The sequence below is a fragment of the Epinephelus lanceolatus genome, chromosome 5 (assembly GCF_041903045.1).
Source record: "Epinephelus lanceolatus isolate andai-2023 chromosome 5, ASM4190304v1, whole genome shotgun sequence".
Lineage (NCBI taxonomy): Eukaryota > Metazoa > Chordata > Actinopteri > Perciformes > Serranidae > Epinephelus > Epinephelus lanceolatus.
Window position 1 is genome coordinate 19329957 of NC_135738.1, and position 19085 is coordinate 19349041.

A 19085-nucleotide genomic window follows, 5' to 3' on the forward strand; every position below is an offset into this window, starting at 1 on the left:
AGTTGACACGGACACACTCACTGCTTGAGTCATAGTTATGCAATAAGATGGACTTGTATTAACAGAAAAAATGTGTGCTCTAATCCTAGTCTTTTTGGGAGAAGAGCTGTGAGACTAAATGCAAAGACTTACAAACTCCTCTTTTTGAAAGTCCTCAACATCGAAAACTTTGGGGATCTAGGATTAGGAAATATAGGCTACATGTACTGGACTGATGTAACTGACATTTTGCCGTCCAAACTAAGTGATATCTAGACTTCACCATGCGCTAAGCTGCAAGAGCATGTTTATCACTGCTCTATATTTGCATTTGCTTAACATATGAAAATGCCTAAAAGTTCATCACTGATTAATCTCAGTTTGAAGCGTCACAGCTGTGCACACCAGGAATGTGTTCATGTGTTTCCTTGTACAAGTCTCCCTGTAAAACTGGCATTGCCACTGTCTTCTCAGCTTTGCAGGTGCAGTGATATTGTGGGAAAAGTTGGTATAAGGTGGTGAAATATTCACTACAGTATAATCATTTTTAAAACGAGCAGGGGGCGCAGCAGTGGCTGCGGTGCGTTCACACACGTTGAGCTGACTGAGGTCTGCATCCGGTTTCTTTTGTTAGCAGAATCCTTGATCAAACTTGCACACCCACTCTGAGGAGCCGCTGTCACAAGACGGGAGGGCGGAGTCACAGAGTCAAAGTCCGCAGCAGGTGAGCGACAAGTCAACCAGGAAGACACGAGGCACACCTGCAACATGAGTGACGGGACCTTCAGAATAAAAGCATCAGGTTTGTACCTTTTAAGATAGGACTCTTAGGGCTATAAGGATCAGTATTAATAATGGTAAATAATGACAATTATTATTATTAATAATAGTAGTAGTAGTAGTGGTAGTATTTAAATATAAAAGAGATTCATAGTCATGTCAGAAATGAGTCATAGCAGAAATTAAATTTTAAATAATGTAATGGATACATGCCGTAATATTAGAAAAACATACATAAACTTAAAGTGCAAATGAACCTATCAGACAGACACGTGTTAACATTTAAATAATCAATAAAATAGTGGTTGAAGTGTATTTCAAATAAAGATTTTAACCCCAGTGAGTATTATTTTGAAAATTCCAACCGGTACATGTGAAGTAATGTGTGTCTTGACTCCGGTGTTTGTGGCAGAGTTATGACGGGTGCGGGGGGAAATCGTTGGTAACCTGGAAAGTACAGTGATACAACAGCTGATAAATACACTGTGCAGGGAAGTTAAAACAATAATGCATAAACATGGCTTTGTTGGAGCTGTACACCGAGGTAAGAGGAAAGCGACATGTTTTTATTACAGTAAGATCTTAATGTGGTTTTACAGAAACATATGGAAACTGTCAGGGCTCAGGAAAGTTGCAGGATGTGGAGGCTGGACTTAAATTTAAAGTGTAAATGATCACCTTTTTAATCACACTCAACTTTTAAATGTAAATCTTTATGAATTGTTAATATACATGTGAATATAAACTATGATCACTTGCTATTAAAGGATAACTTAAGGTCCTCGGTTTATTAAGTACATATCCACACAGGAAATATTATTTACATTGTTTTATTTTTTAATATTGTGTTATTGTGTCTTCTCCCTCAGTACAACAGAGTGTGGATACCAGATGCAGAACATGTGTGGAAATCAGCCGAGATTATCAGAGACTTTAATATTGGGGATAATGTCCTTGAACTGCTTCTTGAAGATGGCACTGTAAGTATTAAACGTGACTAGTAAAACCTTTACATCCTGCTGCACTGGATTTATGATGGTGAGAAGCACCAGCTGACCTGCCTCTTTTACATAACCTTACAGGAGCACTACTACCCTGTTGACCCATCAAAGCCACAGCTCCCTCCACTCCGCAACCCTGACATCTTGGTGGGGGAGAATGACCTCACTGCCCTCAGCTACCTGCATGAACCTGCAGTCCTGCATAATCTTAAAGTTAGATTTGTGGAGTCCAGAATCATCTACACCTACTGTGGTACTGTCTCTGAGACACATCTTTGACTGTCATTGTGGTGTGGGGTCGTTTGTGCTCGTGGCTGAGCCTGTGCTTGTGTTTCCTCATTTTCAGGTATTATACTAGTGGCTGTAAATCCATACAAAGAGCTTCATGTCTATGGAGATGCAGTCATTCATGCCTACTCAGGCCAGAACATGGGAGACATGGACCCTCATATATTTGCAGTGGCAGAGGAGGCTTACAAACAGATGGCCAGGTAGATAAAGGCTGAAACTATCACATAAAGTGGAATATACAGTCCAGTTAAAGCCATCTTTTTAAATTGGCTTTCCCACTTTAACTGCAACAACTTCATCTTATTTTAGATATTTAATGCATTGCAGAGCCATGTTCTATTGTGTATATTATTATAGGTTTCATTCATGTTCTATTACTGGTGCAGGTTGCTTATATGCTCTGTTTCGTATTTTATGCAATGTAAGGTGACTTTGACTGCCATGAAAGGCACCTTTAAATAAAATCTCATAACTGTACTTCTTTTTATTCAGAAACCACAAGAACCAGTCTATCATTGTCAGTGGTGAATCTGGAGCCGGTAAAACTGTGTCTGCTCGATACGCCATGAGATACTTTGCTGTTGTGAGCAAGTCTGGAAGTAAGACTCGTGTTGAAGACAAAGTCTTGGCTTCAAATCCCGTAACAGAGGTGCGATTTTAATGGAGCAAGAGCCCTGCTAACTCAATGTTTCAAAGCACTGTGACAATGTTAACTTGATATAATGCACCCAATGCATTGATTAAGGGAACGTGTATCTTTGTGATGACTTGAAAACAGACCTGATGACCTGAGGTGTTTTTCTCTCAGGCAATTGGAAATGCAAAGACCACCAGGAACGACAACAGCAGCCGTTTTGGGAAATACACAGAGATCAGCTTTGACAGGAGGTACCGGATCATCGGAGCGAACATGAGAACATATCTCCTAGAGAAATCCAGAGTCATTTTTCAGGTACATGTGAATAAATATGTTGTTGACTTGTTTTTCTTATATTTGATCCCTAACAATAACACTTAGAGCTACAACAGTTAATCAGTTTTCAGTTATTAAGTCAATTACCAACTAATTTGATAATTGATTATTCTGTTTGAATAATTTAAGAAAGACCAAATTCTCTGATTCCAGCTCATAAAGAGGATACTTTGCTGATTTTCTACTAGCTTTGTATCTTAACAGTTTGGGTGATATGTGTAAATGATCTATTGTAAACTTCCCTCCATCATACCAGTGCCCAGATCTCAGCGCTGATCAAATATAAACCAAGATTCTGTTACGGTATTGGCTATTTCTTGCTTTAAATGTCTTATGAAAAGAGCATTTTTCCAGCAGTGAAACCTTTCATTAAATGTGAATATTTTCTGGTTTCTTTACTTCTTTGTGACAGTAAACTGAATATCTTTGGGTTGTGAACAAAACAGAAGTGACAATGAAAAAAGCTGTTTGTTGCAGCCCTAACTATGCTCTTGTTTTATTCAGGCAGACGACGAGCGAAACTATCACATATTCTACCAGATGTGTTCCTGTGCTGACCTGCCAGAGTTCAAGAATCTGAGACTGTGTGAGTGTTTGTACTGACTGAGCAGCCACCCACACACATGTTTAAGTGTTACACATATTTACTGTAGGATTATTTTATCGTAAGAGTGCCTGATTATAAATTCCTATCATCTATAGTGGGTGCAGATAAGTTCCAGTACACCTGCATGGGCGGTGAGATCACAATTGAAGGTGTAGATGACAAGAAAGACATGGAGGAGACTCGACGCACCTTCTCACTGCTGGGTTAAAAAAACAAAAAAAGTTTCATCTGTCAGACTGTTACTTGTTTAAGTGTGACTTTTACATTAGCTTCCTCTCTGCCTCTGCAGGGCTGAACGAGGACTTTCAGTTCAATGTGTTCAAAGTTCTGGCGGCCATTCTGCATTTGGGAAATGTGAAAATCAAAGACTCTGGAGATGGCAAATCATCAGTCCCTGTGAGTCTCACCTCCGCGAGCCCTAAAGTGCATTTTGCTTGCGACATTAGATCTTAACACATTATCCTAGCTCAATACAAATCTTGATTTGCATGTCCTCCAGCCCAGTGATCCACACCTGGCAGTCTTTTGCGAGCTGCTGGATGTGAGCACAGAGCAGTTGGTGCGCTGGCTGTGCCATCGGAGGATCGTTCTGGTGACTGAGACGGTGGTGAAGCCGGTGCCCAAAGAGCGGGCAGTAAATGCCAGAGATGCCCTAGCCAAGCAGATCTACGCCCATCTGTTCGACTGCATTATTACCAGGATAAACACAGCATTGAAGGTTCCAGGAAAGCAACATGCTTTCATTGGTGTTCTGGATATTTATGGGTAACACGGATACAACACTTTATTCTTCAGCTGCTTAATAATGTGGGTGTCTGTAGCTGCCATTGTTGATTGATGTGATCTTTGTTTTGTCCTCAGCTTTGAAACATTTGACATCAACAGCTTTGAACAGTTTTGTATCAACTACGCAAATGAGAAGCTTCAACAGCAGTTTAACTTGGTATGTATCGCCATCTTTACAAATCACTGCATACAAACCTTTATCTGCTCATAGGTATTGGTGTGTCCCCCCCCAGTACTATTGCTGACCCGCCTTGGCAAATTAGAGGCCAACATTACTATCTTTAAGAGGCTGTGGTGCATTCATTTTTTTTGAGCTAGTGCTGAGGTGGTGGAGAAACTAGACAACCTAAGACATCCACTGGTACCAACCATGTTGCCATGGCTTATTGTCATGGGGACTCAGTAACACTCCAAAATTAAGCTTGTTTTTGGTGAGGGAAAAACTGGCATGGCCATTTTCAAAGAGGTCCCTTACACTCTCACCTCTAAATATCTGAATGAAAATGGGTTTTACAGGCACCCACCAGTCTCTCCTAAACCTAAGAAGGCGTATTCCTAGTGAATGTTTTGCTCCTTATAACCAATTTACTCCTTCAAATTAAAGCTGTATATTCGTCTTTTTAAAGAAAAGGACAACCAGCCTATTTGAAGAACATTAAATCTGTGTATAAACACATATATAACACATTACAACATGATTGCTGTGGAACTTAAAATGTTAACCGTTCATGTGTAAAGCTGAGAACACACCAGCACTGCCACGGCACATCACGCGTGGCCCCTAGCACACACTGGACGTGTCGTGCTGCAGCTCGTCAACAGACAACCATGCAAAGTTATTACTGCTTTTACTGAAAGATCTGTACTTCCTTCACCTATGCATTAGCTTAAAATTATGTGGACAGCCACTAAATAAAGATAGATATTTTTTAGGGCATTTTTTGCCTTTAATTGAAAGGACAGTGAAGCGTGAGGGGTGGAGAGAGAGAGGGAGAGACATGCGCCTGCTTCACCACCAAGCCAATGACGCCCTGGCCATTGTCTTTATAGTGATGGGATTGTTGGTCGTTTAGTGCGGGATATTTCTCAACCTCAACAACAAGTCTCTCCTCATCTATTCTTTGTCACACATGAGACACGGCAACAGTGTAGGAGGAGAGGAGTCAAGCTGCTATACGAGCAGAGAAAAAGAGCTGCTATGGGAGCTAGTATGTACAAGCAGAGAGTGAGTGGGGGAGAAATGCATTTAATTCTGGGGGTGGCGAGGCTGGAAATAGGACAGTGGCGTAAAGTGCCATGGGGCAGTGCGTCCAGGAGCACCGACACGGGTCTTGCTGTTGCCAGTGTGGGTTGTACATTGAAGATAATAGGGGTATATTTTTTGACGTGCGTCGTTTGCTGCCAGTGTGTTTCGATTCCTTAACTCTCTATATTGACATAGTTTTTAAGTAGCCTATATACACTACTATAACATCATAATCAATTTTCTGAAATTCGGTTATGGCTTTTAGTTTTGGTTTGCCACCCCAAGATTCTCATTGGACCCATCTGGCCGCCCCTATTAAAAGTTCTTGGGGCACCACTGCTCAGATGGTTATTTTTTTGTCTTCATCTTTAATCAGCATGTGTTCAAGCTGGAGCAAGAGGAATACATGAAAGAGGACATCCCATGGACGCTGATAGATTTCTATGACAACCAGCCGGTCATTGACCTGATTGAGGCAAAGATGGGGATCCTGGACCTGCTTGATGAAGAATGTTTGGTAACTGAATAGACCTGAGCTTTTACAGTTCACATTTTCAGCTCCTGGGATTGTGTTTTTAATGACTGCTGTGCCTCCTATACATTTGTCTCTTCACGTTACAGTTTCCTCAGGGCACTGACCAAAGCTGGCTGCAAAAGCTGTTCAACTACCTCGATGCCAATCCTCTGTTTGAGAAGCCCAGGTTATCAAATGAGGCATTTGTGATTCAACACTTTGCAGACAAGGTGCAGTCTGTTGACCCTTAGAAATCTCTTTCTTGCATAATATGGCACAAAAGTTACTCCTGCTATTGTTTAATGGATTCCAGTCAGATACTTTTTTTTTAACTAACTGAGTATTTCTCCATGAACAGGTGGAATATCAATGCAAAGGTTTTCTTGAAAAGAACAGAGACACTCTCTATGAAGAGCTGGTTGATATCATGAGAGCCAGTAAGGTAATTAAACACCCTATGTTATTTTGCCGTGCTTTAATTTTTCAATGCATCACAGTGGTTAACAAATCGATGTGTGTGTATCTCTAAAGCCTAAAGCCATCCCACGCTGCTTTGTTTTTCTAATTTTAACACATTTCTCCTGCCTGCACCTGTTATCAGTTTCCCTTTCTGGCCAACTTTTTCCGAGAGGAGGAGCAAAGCACTGTGAGCAGTAAAGGTGTCAAAGTGAGGCCGGCCAGGCCCGGAGTGAAACCAGCCAATAAACAGCTGAGGACCTCAGTAGGAGATAAGGTGAAATGTTTACTTACTGTCGCTGCTCACTTGAGATTGAACTCCCTCACTGAAGTTTCCACAATGTCCTGTATGCATTTAGAGTTTGCATCTTGAATATTAATCCTCTTTCATGAACTTTGTGTTTGAATGTAGTTCTGCAGCTCCCTGTCTTTACTGATGGAAACACTGAATGCCACCACCCCTCATTATGTGCGCTGCATTAAGCCCAATGATGAAAAGCTCCCATTTGAGTGAGTATCAGTGAACCTCCTTTTTTAAATGTATTTATTTATAGTCTATTTTATTTTATATGGACATCACAGTTGCATTGGAATTGTACATATAATATGGGTCAGTGGTTTCCAACTGGTTCAACCACAGGGTCCAGATTTCTCCTTAGTCATTAGTTCAAGGTCCACACAGTTAAATACAGTCAGCCATGTCATCGAGCTAGTTTGCTGTCTCTGTTAAGTAGCTGTCCATTGGTCACTCACTCTACAGCAGGAAACGGTACTTTAAAATAAAAACTCTGTGCTGGAAATTCATTGTACTTAAAAATAAAGTGTGTTTTTTACAAACTTGACGTGTTTGCGAGTCACTTGTGGTCCAGTCAGAATGGACCGCGACCCACCAGTTTGAAACCACTGATATGGGTGGCTGTGGCTCAGGAGGTAGAGCGGGTCGTTCCTCCTCCAGTTCACATGTCGAAGTATCCTGGCGTGATGTACCGAACCCCACATTGCTCCCAAAGGCTTTTCCATCGGTGTGTGATTGCGCTGAATGGTTAAAACTGAGTAGCAGGTAGCACCTTGTATGGTAGCCTTGGCCACCAGTGTATGAATGTGTGTGTGAATGAGTGAATGTCACAAGCAGTGTGAAAGTGCTTTGAGTGATCAAACAGCCAAAAAGGCACTGTACAAGTGCAAATCCATTTACCATGCACAAGAACAAGATGCACTGTGTTTGGAGTTTGCAGCAAAAGCTAATTTGCAACACCTACCCACAGGAGGCTTTTTAAAACTTAAAATAGAAAAAAGAAATGAAAAATACACCCACAAATCCATACACAGAAATATATCCACACAAAATACAGGTGCATCTACTGTGGTATTAGACGTGAGAACAATGTCTTTAAGCCATTATTTAATACTTCTATTAAAGACATTTAAGTTGTTTTGCATTTTCAGTTGATTTGGTAGACAGTTCCATGCAGTTTGGTGTTTTTTGTTAAGTGAGTGTTTGCTTGATTTTTTTTAGATATGACTCCAGGAGGGTGGTGCAGCAGCTGCGAGCCTGTGGAGTCCTTGAAACTATTCGCATCAGTGCACAGAGCTATCCATCCAGGTGATTCTCTATAACTAGATCATATATCAGCCCAATATTATATAATAATATGCTAATGTTGTAATGGCAAACATGTTTTTTGTCTGCAGGTGGACCTACATTGAGTTTTACAGCCGATACAGTATCCTAATGTCACATCAGGAGGCCGATGTCAGGGACAAGAAACAGACCTGCAAGAAAGTGCTGCAGAGGTTGATTCAGGTTAGTTTACTTTGCTGACTTTATACAACATTGTCATGCATTGTTGTGCACTTCCTGTTTGTGTTTAACTTTGACATCATGGCTTGATCTCCAGGACCCCAACCAGTACAAGTTTGGCCGCACAAAGATCTTCTTCCGAGCCGGTCAGGTAGCTTATCTAGAGAAGCTGCGTCTGGACCGACTGAGAGGAGCCTCCGTGACCATCCAGAAACACTTTCGTGGGTGGAGCCAGAGGAGGAAGTACCTGCGCATGAGACAGGCGGCCATCATCCTCCAACAGTACATCCGTGGAAAGAAGACAATCCGGTTAGAGGCGTTCACATGCAGCTCTGTTGTCCTGCGTTGTGTCTGTCATGGTTCTGACATGCTTTGTTTTACAGTAAAACAGTGACTGCTGCAACACTGAAGCAGGGCTGGGCATCAGTGGTGATCCAGAGATACTGGAGGGGTTACCGCATGAGACAGATCTTCCAGGTAGTCCGTCTGGCCTCCATCACCATTCAGGCTTTCACACGAGGTTGGATGGCCCGAAAACGGTACAAAAAGGTCTGTATGGTTGATTAATTAGTTATTTGTACCATTCAGTAAGATGAAAATACAAAATATAACCACAGGTGTTTCATGTCCTGCTGTCTGTTTGTTAATTCTCAGATGATGGAGGAGCAGAAAGCTCTGATTCTACAGAAGTACGCCAGAGCATGGCTGGCACGGCGGCGTTTTCAAACCATGCGTCGGCTTGTGCTCAACGTTCAGCTCTCCTACAGGGTGCAGACACTCAAGAAGAAGATTGAAGAGCAGGTAAAGATTCTGTCAAACTTACTTCAGCTGTGCTCTTATGTTGAAGGATGCAACTGAATCCCTGTATCCTTACAGAACAAAGAGAACCGTGGATTGATGGAAAGACTGACAAGCTTGGCCAACTCTCACGCTCAGACGGTGGACAGGCTTCAAGTTCTTGAAGTACAGCTGGAAAAATCAACCAACCAGAAGGCGTCTTTGGAGGCAAGGGAGAAGAAAGTGAAAGAAGATGCCAGTGTGGTTAGTCTTGAAGCTGATGCTTATACAGCTGTTTATGTTTTAGCAACTTTTTGTTTGCTGATGAAACAGACTTTGTGTACAGATGTTGAGAACAGCTGTGCTTGCAAATGTTTATTTGATGCTGTGATCTCAAGGTAATTGTTCTGTTATCTCGTGATGCAAAGCTCATTTTCTCATGAAAACAGGTTAATACATTTGATTCAGGAGAAAATGTGAGCTGGATTTCTTGAAATGACATAATTTATCATGAGAAAACGACTTTTGTTTTCTTGAGATCACTGGATAATTTTTTAGAACTCAAAAGTGAGTTTCTGGATCATTTGGTAGTGCCTGATTTCAGCCTTCGAGATCACTGTCATGTTTACTGAGGAGGATTCATAACTGACTGATGAGGACTGATCTGAGTGTTATCTCTAACAGAAAAACACAGTGCAATTTTTGCCTGTGCCTGACCTTTGGTTCTTTGGTTCTTTATTTCTGCATAAAGAGAAACAAAAACAAAGCAACAAAAGAAAATGCACAGGTTGGATGAAAAAAAACCTGAGGGCTTCTTAAAGGACCCCACCTAACACTGAAATTAAATATAGCTGTATGTGCTTATCACCAATTTACAAACAGACAAATACTTTTAAAATATTTGGGGAAAAAAAAGAATACAAATTTTAAACAAGCAATGCTAAAAGATAAAAAAGACCAAGGAAAGGAAAAAATAGAATACAATTTATTTGCAAGAAATACCAGAAATAAAACAAACAAACAAAAAAAAACAAGAAAAAATAAAAACAAGAATTACAATATCAAATATTTGCACTGCTCACACACACTGTACCTAACTCATTTACATAGCACTGTACTCTGTCAAGAGAAGTTGCTTAAGACGTTGACTGAAGTACAGACTGGTGTGTTGATCAGTGTTTCTTGATCCGATATTTTCAGCTTAAAACAGTTGCTACAGTTGTCAAGATGCCATCTGTGTATGCTGGCAGGGCACTCTTGATCTCTGACAAACATTATAAGCAAAAAGAGGAAATGACCTTTTGTTTTTTTGCGATAACAAGGTGATTATCTCCTTATCTTAGATAATGAAGCTCATTATTGCAAAATGATTAACCTGTAATTTCCAGATAACAGCATTAAAATAAAATAATTCAAGCACAGTGGCTGTCGGCTTCTGTATTTATGAGCCCTTTAAAAACACATTTTTATTCTCGCCCTAGACAACTGCACAGCTTAAAAAGGAAATAGATGCACTAAACCTTGAAAAGCAGAACCTGGAGAAGAAGTTTGAAGCTTCGACCAAAGAAGCCCAAGGTAATAAAAGTCAAGATTCCTGTGTAGGCTTCTCTTCTTGTGATTTGTACCAAACTTGTGACCTGTGTGTCACTCTTACAGAAAGCTTTGATGAGATAAAGAGGGGCCTTCAGGAAGAGAAAGAATATGAAGCAAGGCTGAGAAAGTAAGTCATGAAAATGTACAATCTGTCTCCTCTACAGCAAATGTTTGTTTAGTAAAAGCAGGTTTTGGCTCAGCTTGTTCAGTTTACTCAGTTGAGATGATTCTTGGCAGAATTGCGGAGAACAACACTGAGATCCAGCGACATGACCATGAGAGAGAGGTGGAAGCCCTGAAAGAGGAGATTAAGAGACTGAAAGAGGAGAGAGTCGGTCTGCAGAGAAAGATCGAGGAGGCGGACAGGGCAAACTCTGACCTGCAGGAGCAGAATATCCAGCTCACCAAACATATCAAGGTCATTCCTGAGCTGCGCAGGGATCTCAACAACCTCCAAAACCAGAGGAATAACATGGACAGGAGGATGAAGCAACAGTCGGAACAAGCACGAGGTACGACTTTTACTTACTAATATACCCTCAGTTATAAAAATGATACGTCAATATGCATAAATACAGACTGACGATTATCCCTGAATATCTTTCTGCAGCTAAAATGAACGATATTACGAGACAACTTCTGGGTGGTGTTGTCGAACAGGAGGTTCTTTTGGGGTAAATCAAATATTTTATTTCTCTCACTTAGGTTCAGATTCAGTTCAGTTTCTACTTTATTAGTCTTACATATGTTAACAGGGTCAACTGTATAATGAAATGTATTAGAAGAGAAAACAGGTCATCTCAGCAATATAAGCACAAGTCGCAAAAAGGATAAAGTAAGATATGTAAAGATAAATAGGATAAAATAAAAGACAAAATACATAAAAATAAATATAAAATAGATAAAAATAAAGGAAGACTTAGGAAAAATAAAGATAAGATAAGATAAAATAACTAAAAATAAAGATAAAATAAGATAAAAATAAAGATGACATTTTACAAAATTAGAAAAATAAAGATACAATAAGATAAAAAATAAAAAATAAAATAAGATAAAAATAAAAAAAAGATTAAAAAAGATAAAATAGTAAAAAAAAATACAGATAAAATAAGCTAAAAATGAAATAGAATAAAAACAAAATAAGATAAAAAAAATAAAGATAGCACAAGACAGGAAAATAAAGATTAAAAATAAAGATAAAATAAATAAAAATGAAATAAAAGCACAAGTGAAAATAGGGATAACATGAGATAAGTAAAAAATAAAATAAACAGAATAGCTAAAAATAACATAAATAAAAATAAAGATAAAACAAGATCAGAAATGAAAATAATATAGGTAAAATGTAAGATAAGATAATGTAAGATAAAATGGAATGACATAAGTAGAATATAAAATAAAATATAAAACATAGCACCTTATACATACATAAAAATAAAGATTGTTTGAAAGTGATATGTTAATTAAACAGTACTGAACAAATGTAATAAGAAAAAAGTATAGGATATAGGATATAACAGAATGAGCATTGTGAAAAAGAGGATTTGTGCGTGACTGACAAGTGTACTGTATACAGAGGTGTTGCACATAGGATTTGTATCTCACACATTGTTTCTCTGAAGGCTAACCCCAGACGACTCTGAGAAGATTTATGAAGTTGAAGACTTGCTAACAGCCTTTGATGGACTGCAGAAAGCAACCAGGTTTATTTTTACTGACAACCATAGCAATCCATTCACTCAATATCAGCGTCATCCAGTTGTGTACCAGTGTGACAAACCTGTTTACACTTCATCCTGTTTGACATGCTTCCACCTTTGATGGCAGAATACTGGAAAGCCACCAGAGGGAGCAGAAGGAGAGCTATGAGACCCAAGTGGAGGGCTTGAAGTTGAAAGTGGACCACCTCCAAAATGAGAACAGCAAGTTGCAAAACCTGTTCCAGGAGAAAAGTAATGTCAACAAGAGCATTCGCCAAGAAGTGTCCAGGCTCAGCAGCGAGAACTCAGTGCGTTATTGCGTTCTTGATTCTATAATTCATCTCTTGGGATAGATGAGGTGCAGAACATATGAACATGTGCTTTCCCTTATTTCATGTGATCCACAGGTGATACCAGAACTGAAACTGCAGGCTTCAGAGCTGCAGAGGCAAAAACAAGAACTGGAGGTCCGCATAGAGGAGCAGAGCAGAGAACTAGCAGGTAGATCTGAATATCCAACTATGTCATTATGAAGCTCTTCTGCAGATTTCAGTTTTTCTCATGTTTATTTTTTGTCTGTGTCATCCAAAAGAAAAAACTGAGGAGATCACGAACACTCTTCAGAGGAAGATTAAAGAGGAGAGCTCACAACGCAGGTAAGATATTCAGCCTTGAGTCTGTGTCTTGATTAAAGAAGTGCTGGTCATTTCTGAGTCGTCCTGATTTTTGTTGATTTTTAGGCACTTTGAGGAGAAAGCTGAAGAGCTGGAGGAGCTGAAGAGGGAGCTTCATGGCAAAGTAGAGGAGCTGGAAGAGGAGAATGATCACTTGAAGAGACAACTGCTGATGGAGATGGAGGCCAAGAGCAAACTGAGACAGGAGACATCACAGTTAACTGCAGAGAACATGGTGCGTGTGGATACAGGCTGTTACAGCACGAGTGTGTGAATGCATGTTTTGTGTGTGTGAAAGACAAAAGTGACGACTGCTCTTTTCCTTTCAGGACTTTGAGGAGCAGCTCGACCAGAAAGACAGATTAATAAGGAAACTCCAGAATCAAATAAAGAGCCTTGAAACATCACAGAAAGGTAGCGCTGCAGCTTGTGCACACATTATAACATGAATCAGACTTTTCCATGTTCACCACTTTGATGTGTCTCACAGCAGTGAAGCAAACGTCTGCGCCCGCAATTCCCAAAGATTACCTCGGCATGTTGGAGTACAAGAGAGAGGACGAATCCAGGCTCATTCAGAACATCATTCTGGGTATTCTTCATTTCTATTATTTTAAAGTAGTCTCATTAATTTTGTGACTTTGTCTGCCTTCTGGTTTGAGCTGGAATTTTGTCTGCCTTCTGGTTTGAGCTGGAATGAATTATAACTACATGAAACTTGCTCTACTCACAGAGCTGAAGCCCAAAGGTGTGGTGGTCAGTATGATGCCTGGCCTGCCGGCTAACATCCTCTTCATGTGCATCCGCCACGCTGACTACCTGAACGATGAAGTCAAACTCAAGTCTCTCATGACTGCCATCATCAACGGTGTCAAAAAGGTCATCATGGTGAGGTTAATTCTCTTTCTAGTGGCTTTTATCTCAGCTGTATATTTGCTAAATAAACAATGAGTAGAATTCAAAAGCTATTAATCATGTTTATATCTAGGTAGCCTGAATGTTGGCAGCAGTTTAGTTTATTCATTTGTTTAAGTCTTGGCTTTCATGTTACTTCCTCAAACTTATCAGTGATAAAACAGAGGTTGTCCTTGTACAACTCCAAAGTATGTCCATCCCCTCAGGTTAAGAGTCTGGGTGTCATCCTGGACAGTACACTCTCCTCTGAGGCCCACGTCAATAATGATACTCAGTCTGCATACTTTCATCTACGAAATATTAATCATCTCCGCCCGTCTCTTACACCTCAGATCGCTGCTATCCTTGTTCATTCTTTGATTACATCCCATATTGATTATTGCAGTTCTGACCTCTTTGGTCTCCCTCTCAAGTGTCCAGAATTTAGCCGCCCCTATCATCAATAGAACCCCCTCCACAGATCCTGTTCTCCAGCAGCTCCACTGGCTTCCTGTTAAATATTGCATCAATTTCAAGATTCTGCTTCTCAGCTTTAAGCCCCTTCATAATGAAACCCCTTCCTACCTGCCTGAACTCCTTCATATCTACACACCCTCCTGTACTCGTAGATCCTCTTTTGCAGTCCAACTCACATCACCATCTGCCGACTTGACTATTATGGTTCTCGAGCCTTCAGCCGTTCTGTCTCTCCCCCACTACATTCGCAATATTGACTTCCTTTCCACTTTGAAATCCCATCTGAAAACACACCTTTTCAAGCTGGTATATGCGGTCTGATTTAATGGTGACACATGCGTCGGGAGTTGCACTGATGATGACTTCATACCTGTCAAGTTTTGGATTTGAAAATAAGGGAAATTTTCCGGCGCCCGCCGCGAGCCGTCCCACCACCCCAACCAAGCCCCAGTATCCCTATAAGTAAAATGCATTATTATTATTATTTCACTCTGTGAAAGGATACACGGCCAGAAAAAGTACACATTTACAAGTTGTATGACTAAAATAAAATGTCACATAAATAATGAATAAGAAAAAATACATATAATTGTGTTGCTGAGAAATAATAAAAGCAAAATGACATTTTTTCATTTCAGAGTTACCACAAAGACTTTGAGTTGCTGTCGTTCTGGCTCTCAAACACATATCAGCTGCTCAACTGTCTGAAGCAGTACAGCGGGGAGGAGGTATGGATCTACTTTATTTACCCTTGTTGCACTTTTTTTTTTCATTTCTCAAAGATGTTTTAAACAGTAGTGTTGTCATGATATGAGAATTTCTCACTTTGATACTAAACCATGAAAAATATCAGTATTCGATACCATTTTTGCAGTGGTGTAGTGGTAGTTGATGAGGTGGGTGTACTACTAGGTAGATAGGTAGGTTACCGATGAGGAAGTGGCCATACTCTCCTATATATTACAATGGCTGTTTAGCTGATAGGTGGGTATACTGTCACTGGATAGAAAAAGAAGTGGGTATACCCCGTATACCTGAGTATACCCTCCACTACACCACTGCATTTTTGATACCCCGGCGAAAAATTTGGACAGTGAGGGCGCACCATTTGAATATGTCATTAAAAGCTAAATATAACAAGTCTATAACAAGTCAACAATGATGTTACTTTTTTTGATTAGAAGCAGAAAACAACTGTAGTAAACATTTAACCCTGAGAGAGAGCAAGAGAGCACAGCTGAGTTGAGAATATTGAAACTGATCAAATGAAAATCAATATGTGAGGATAAATCAGTATTTTTGACAACACTAGTGAACAGTAGCGTGTGTATTTTGACATTATCCTGTTTTTTTCTGCTCTCTGAAGGAGTTCATGAAACAAAACACTCCTCGCCAGAAGAAGAACTGCTTGAAGAATTTTGATTTGTCTGAACACAGACAGATTCTCAGCGACATGGCCATTCAGATCTACCACCAGTTTATCTCAGTCATGGAGAAGAGCCTCGCTCCTGCAATTGGTATTTTACACAGTCCATCATAATCACATGCAGATTTTGCACCTTTATGAGTATTTTAAAATGTGCTGCTTTACTTTCTGGTCCACCAGTGCCCGGCATGTTGGAGCACGAGAGTTTACAGGGAATCTCCAGCATGAAGCCGACAGGCTTCAGGAAGCGTTCCAACAGCATCTACGAGGACTCGGAGACACACACCATCTCCTCCATCATTCAGCAGCTCAGTGTCTTCCACTCCACCATGAGCCAGCATGGCATGGAGCAGGGCCTCATCAAACAGGCTGTCAAGCAAATGTTCTTCCTCATTGGTGCGACCGCCCTCAACAACATCATGCTCCGCAAAGACATGTGCTCCTGCAGGAAGGGAATGCAAATCAGGTCTGTGGTTGTTTTTATAAGGACAAGCATGAATTTGCAGTTGCTGTGACCAAATGTGCACCTGCATCTATGTGTTGCTGATTTTGCTAGTTGAAATGAACAGTTGATCAGCTGCTGTTTGGCTCATGACCAATCTTTACTCAAAATCTTGTGCATGTCTTAAAATCCATTTGGAAGTTATGCAACTTTTTGATAGGCCACTCCATTGCCACGCCACGCCACCTTTTAGCTAATTGGCATGAACACAAACACACACCTTCACAAGCACACATTTGAACTCCAGGCCAAATTTTAGCCTTTTATGGCAAAAGCTGTGGCTGCTAAAGGGTGGGGAGGTTTTTGTGGACTGACCAATAAACCGACAGAGTGAGCTGTAGAGCTTCTGTTCACAGCTAATAAAGACTATCCTTATGCAGACAAAAATGACATCATATCTTCTCTGTTTGTTTAGGTGTAACATCAGTTATCTGGAGGAATGGCTGAAGGAGAAGCAAATGCAAAGCTCTAACGCCATGGATACGCTGAGGCCGCTGTCACAGGCCGCCTGGCTGCTGCAAGTCAACAAGTCTACTGATGATGACGCCAACGAAATCACTGAAAAATGCACTGAGCTCAACCCTGTTCAGGTATTGTGTTCTCACATTACACACATGCTTGATACTGGAGAAGTTTAGTTCCACACTGAAACAAAACTCACATTTAAATTTGCAGATTGTCAAGATCTTGAACTCGTACACACCCATTGATGATTTTGAGAAAAGGGTGTCGTCGTCATTTGTCCGCAAAGTTCAGGTGAGCTTGACTGTTCATTTCCTGAACTGTCCCTTTAAAGTCCAGTGTAACATCTTGAACTATGTGTTCATCTGCCATTCTTGCGCTTCACTAATAATCCCAATCTGCTCTTCTTTGCTGCAGTCGTTACTACATGACCGTGACGGATCCACACAGCTGATGCTTGACTCGGACTATCGTTTCCAGGTCACGTTTCCTTTCTGCCCGTCCTCGCAGGCTCTGGAGCTGCTGCAGGTCCCCAGCAGCCTTCATCTTGGCTTTCTAACCAGGATCTGACACAGCCAGCACTCGACCTTTCACTCCTCATGACTGATTGATAGTGCAATGGCCTATGGCTGTATTTTATTGTGTATATAAATGTGTAAACACTTTAAATAAACAATGAACACCATATATTTATATTTAGGATTTTTTAAATACAGAGGTCATGTCCCCTCAATGTACCACATAACAAAAAAAACATTTTATATAATTTCTTAGACTTTTATATTTTATTTCTTCAAAGATTTTTGTTCATTTTAGATTTAGATTCAGACAACTTTATCAATCCCACCAGAGGGCAGTTTGTTTGAACAGCTTGCCTTTTACACATACTATAACATAATGTACAGTAACATGTCGACACATAAAAGATGAGTAAAAAAATAAATAAAAAATGTGTCAAGGAGCTCAGTGGAATAAAGGAATCTATAAGTAAATGATACAAGTTAATAGACTGATTATCAATAAAAAGAGATAAAAGAACAATAAAAGAATTTGAATTAGAATTAAAAAGATGAATTGCAGAGAGAGTAAAAGATTTTGAATAGGGGTGAGAGCGGTTTATTAGAGCTGCAACCAATATTAATTAATTAATAAGTCGATCAACAGAAAATTAAGAGAGACTTTACGTCTCTGATTTCAGCTTCTGCAGTGTGAGGATTTACTGCTTTTCTCTGTTTTATATCACTGTAAACTAAATATTTTTGAGTTTTGGACTATTGCACTGCTAGTAATGTCATTATGCTTGATATTTTGTTGGCTTAAAAGTCACCAAATTTAGATATAGTGAGTCTAAAAATAATAAAATATGATCCAGTTAATACCCACTATGTAAGGACATGACCTCAGTGATGTCAGGCCCTGTTAAAATGTGAAAATTGAGTCAATAAAATGAAACAATATTTTCAATCATTGACATAAAACAGATGATTATATAAAAACATATATTTCTTCATAAATATATTTTTTGTAACAGCTGTTTAAGATATAAAAACATGTTTCACGAATAATTGATTCCATTGAAATAAATGGTTTGATATGTAAAAACACCAGAGTGCCACATTTATCTGTGTTCCTGCATTAAAGACAAACTGTATCCTGTTTTTTATGTTTAACGTGTATTATTCAGCTTTAGAGTAGTGGTTTAAATCATGGAAAACTAAATATTACTGAGTTTTGGACTGTTCCAAGACAAAACAATCCATTTGAAGACAGCAGCCCTGATAATTTTATCTCCCAAAACCAAAGTCTAAATGCTGTGTCAAAGCAGTCTTTGCAAAGCCAGGAATTAAATTCTGGTTGATATTTTGCTGGCTTAATTTAGTGAGTCTAAAAATACTGACATATGATCCAGTTAATACCCACTATGTAAGGACATGACCTCATGTTGTCAAGCCCTGTTTAAATGTGAAAATGGAGTCAATAAAATTCAACAATATTTTGATTCAATACTATAAAACAGATGATTATATGAAAAAATATATATATTTCTTCAAATATATATTTTTTGTAACCGCTCTTTAAGATATAAAAACATGTTTCCTGAATAATTGATTCCACTGAAGTAAATGGTTTGATATGTAAAAGCGCC

The 19085-nt window shown here is 39.6% G+C and overlaps 1 protein-coding gene across 1 annotated transcript; it reads left to right on the forward strand.

Moving 5' to 3' along the window:
• Positions 1-1166: 1166 nt before the first annotated feature.
• Positions 1167-18594, forward strand: myo5c (myosin VC). Its single transcript, XM_033634266.2, has 40 exons — positions 1167-1303; positions 1629-1739; positions 1842-2013; positions 2107-2251; positions 2544-2700; positions 2860-3003; positions 3529-3610; positions 3727-3834; positions 3921-4027; positions 4131-4396; positions 4493-4574; positions 6040-6180; positions 6285-6407; positions 6536-6619; positions 6779-6910; positions 7046-7143; positions 8150-8236; positions 8326-8437; positions 8532-8743; positions 8818-8983; positions 9089-9235; positions 9311-9475; positions 10693-10786; positions 10868-10931; positions 11042-11316; positions 11415-11478; positions 12427-12507; positions 12632-12812; positions 12912-13005; positions 13097-13160; positions 13245-13413; positions 13508-13592; positions 13669-13770; positions 13912-14066; positions 15188-15277; positions 15916-16066; positions 16156-16441; positions 16893-17067; positions 17153-17233; positions 17357-18594. The coding sequence occupies exons 1-40, from the start codon at positions 1277-1279 to the stop codon at positions 17507-17509; spliced, it is 5232 nt and encodes a 1743-aa protein (XP_033490157.1). The 5' UTR covers positions 1167-1276; the 3' UTR covers positions 17510-18594.
• The last annotated feature ends 491 nt before the right edge of the window (positions 18595-19085 follow it).

Excerpts from the sequence above, each read along its gene's own strand:
- myo5c (XM_033634266.2), top strand. The coding sequence starts at position 1,277 with ATGGCTTTGTTGGAGCTGTACACCGAG. Across the intron at positions 12,508-12,631 it reads GGACTGCAGAAAGCAACCAG|AATACTGGAAAGCCACCAGA; the intron begins GTTTATTTTTAC and ends CTTTGATGGCAG. Across the intron at positions 13,414-13,507 it reads AGTTAACTGCAGAGAACATG|GACTTTGAGGAGCAGCTCGA; the intron begins GTGCGTGTGGAT and ends TTTTCCTTTCAG.